Genomic DNA, 2,721 nt, shown 5'->3' with positions numbered 1-2,721 from the left:
GAGAACAAAGAGTGGACTCCCGCCCCAGGACAGAGGGGCCAACCCCGATCTCACTCTTGTGAGAGAGAGAGTAATTGTGAATTAGGTGGGATGCAGGGGGAGTGTTTGGATTGCTGCCTCCTCACTCTCCTCTCGGAGCTCTCAGGGAGGTGAGGACCATGCTGGGAGAGGTTGGGGTCAGGTCATCTGAGGAAGCCCACCTGGGAGACACACAGGAGTCCCTGCTCCTGCCGAGAGTCAATGTGGGGACCCCCGAGGGAGGAGTGAGTGGCTCCCAACCCACCCCTCAGGACAAGGAAGGGATGGCCCAGAAATCTGGCCAGCCCTTACCAGGCAGCCTTGGGAACGCTGGGCAGGGCCTGTCAGGCTGAGCCCTCCTCCTTCCCAGATCCCTGGTCTCAGGGAAGGGAGGGTCTGGGCCTGAGGGTCTGGACTTAGGTCAGCTGTGGAGGCAGGTGCCTTAGCTCTGGCTCTGGCTCTGGCCCTGGCAGGGGGGAAGGTGAGAAATGAGGGGATGCCTCCCACAGCAGGATCCTTAGGGCCCAGGCCTACTCTGCCACTTCTGTCAGCCGTGGGGAGATGGGGGATCGGTGGGCCGACTGATTTCTCCAGACTATTCCTTCTGGTGTCTCCCAGAGATGAGGCCTTGGCACCAGGAGCGTAGCCTCAGGTCAACACAGGGAGTTTTCCCAGGCCTTCCGTGGGGTCAAGGTATAGACGGAGAGGTGCGCCCATCCCAGCACGGACGGAACCCGAGCTTGGCCATCCCTGGGATTCCGTGACGAGCCCTTAGACCTTTGGCAGGCGTGGGCAGAGGTGGGCCCCCTCGCTTACCTTCTGTGGAGTCTCAGGGCTTCGTGGTCTTGCTGTGACCCCGTGGCCTCAGGCTGCGGGGGTGGGGCCCAGGCCCTGCCAGGGGAAATAGCAGTCCCCTGAGAGGCCAAGGAGGGGACCGCCCAGCTTGGATTGATGGCGACCTCACAGAGTCCGACCCAGCCCTCCTGTGTGCACTGGGCTTCTGCGGCCATGCTCTGTCTGCACCCTGAGGTGCCCCCTCCTTCCCTCCTCCAGGGGCTCCAAGAACTCAGAGTCCAGGCCTCTGTCTGAGGCAGGAGTCTCTAAGGTCAGAGACCAGGGGAGGTGCAGGTGAGTGCCAGTGTTCAAGGTGAGGTACATGCTCTGAGCATGGAGCCAGGGGCTCGCCCATCCCAACCCAGAGGGGACCCCTCAGCACCCAAGTCCGATGCAGCGCACTGTCAGCTGCGGGACTTCAGGCCTCTGCTGCCTGGGCTGCACCCTGAGGACCCGTCCCACATCTTTCTGCAGGTTCAGCCCGACACAAACGCCATGCCCCTGGGTCAGAGGAGTGAGCTCTGGAAGCTGGAGGAAGACCCAGGCCCGGCCCAGGGCCTGGTGGAGGCACACCTGTCCGGGGCTGGGGAGGAGGAGGCCCCACACGCCCCCTCCTCCTCTTCCTCCTCCTCCTCCTCCCCTTCCTCCTCCTGCTCTGTCCTGTTCCTGATTCCCCTGGGGGAGGGGTCTGCTTCTGGGTCCCTGAGTCCTCCTCAGAGCCCTCAGAGTGCCTGCCCCTCCCCCACTGCCCAGGCAGCCAGGGCCTGGAGCCAGCCTGACCAGGGCTCCAGCAGCCTAGATGAGGAGGGGTCGAGCACCTGGGAGGAGCCCGAAGTCACCCAACCCTCTCTCCAGGACAAACTCCACGTGAAAGTGGCTGCCCTGGTGGGGTTCCTGCTCCTCAGATACCGCAACAAGCAGCCAACCCGCCAGGCAGAGATGCTGGAGATCGTCAGCAAAGATTACCAGGACGACTTCCCGGTGATCTTGGGCCAAGCCTCTGAGTACATGCGGCTGGTCTTTGGCATGGACATAAAGGAAGTGGGCCCCAGCGACCACTCCTACGTCCTGGTCAACGTCCTGGGTCTCACCTGTGATGGGATGCTGAGCGGTAAGCATGGCATGCCCAAGACCAGCCTCCTGGGGCTGCTACTGGGGGTGATCCTCGTGGAGGATGACTGTGCCCCTGAGGGGGAGGTGTGGGAAGTGCTGGGGGTCATGGGGGTGTATGCTGGCAAAGAGCACATCATCTATGGGGAGCCCAGGGAGCTCCTCACCAAAGTCTGGGTGCAGGAAGGGTACCTGGAGTACCGGCAGGTGCCTGGCAGCGACCCTGCCCGCTACGAGTTCCTGTGGGGTCCCAGGGCCCACGCCGAAACCAGCAAGTTTCAAGTGCTGGAGTATTTGCTCCGGGTCAGACGCGGGCAGCTGGCTTCCTCCCTGGCCCTGTCTGAAGGGGCTGTGAGCGATGAGGAAGAGGGGGCCTGAGTCCCAGTGGCGGCCAGGCCCTTTCCAGGCTTTGGTGGGGTCGGCAGCTTCTCCTGCGGGGTGCTGGGCATGAAGTGAGGCCACATTTTGGTTGTTCCCTGTGTGTGTGTGAAGAGAGAGCCCCGGGAGCTCTAAGTAGGGCCGGGCCAGGGAGGATTGAGGGAAGAAAGCAGGATGAAGAGCCAGCCTCTCTGGGGGCCTGTTCTCTGCGGTGACTCTGACATCCAGAGCTTGGTTTTCTTGAGGAAGCTCTCAAATGTTGTTCCTTGGAGTAGAAGTTTTAACCAGCTTTGGCGGGTACATGTGTGCGTGACTCCATCCCACAGCATTTGTACTTACCCAGTTCAAGAGTTTTAAGAGTTTTGTCATGTTCTGGAAATA

At 61.7% G+C, this 2,721-nt stretch overlaps 1 protein-coding gene across 1 annotated transcript; it reads left to right on the top strand.

The window, feature by feature from the left end:
• The first annotated feature begins 1,347 nt into the window (after nt 1-1,347).
• On the top strand, nt 1,348-2,340 carry LOC148164261 (melanoma-associated antigen 8-like). Its single transcript, XM_088023588.1, has one exon. The coding sequence runs from the start codon at nt 1,348-1,350 to the stop codon at nt 2,338-2,340; it is 993 nt and encodes a 330-aa protein (XP_087879714.1).
• The last annotated feature ends 381 nt before the right edge of the window (nt 2,341-2,721 follow it).

The sequence above is a fragment of the Eumetopias jubatus genome, unplaced genomic scaffold (genome assembly GCF_037043125.1).
Source record: "Eumetopias jubatus isolate StellerSeaLion01/CBP00866 unplaced genomic scaffold, mEumJub1_p1.0 scaffold_5, whole genome shotgun sequence".
Lineage (NCBI taxonomy): Eukaryota > Metazoa > Chordata > Mammalia > Carnivora > Otariidae > Eumetopias > Eumetopias jubatus.
Note: the sequence above shows the minus strand (reverse complement) of the source record. Positions and strands in the feature narration are given on the sequence as shown.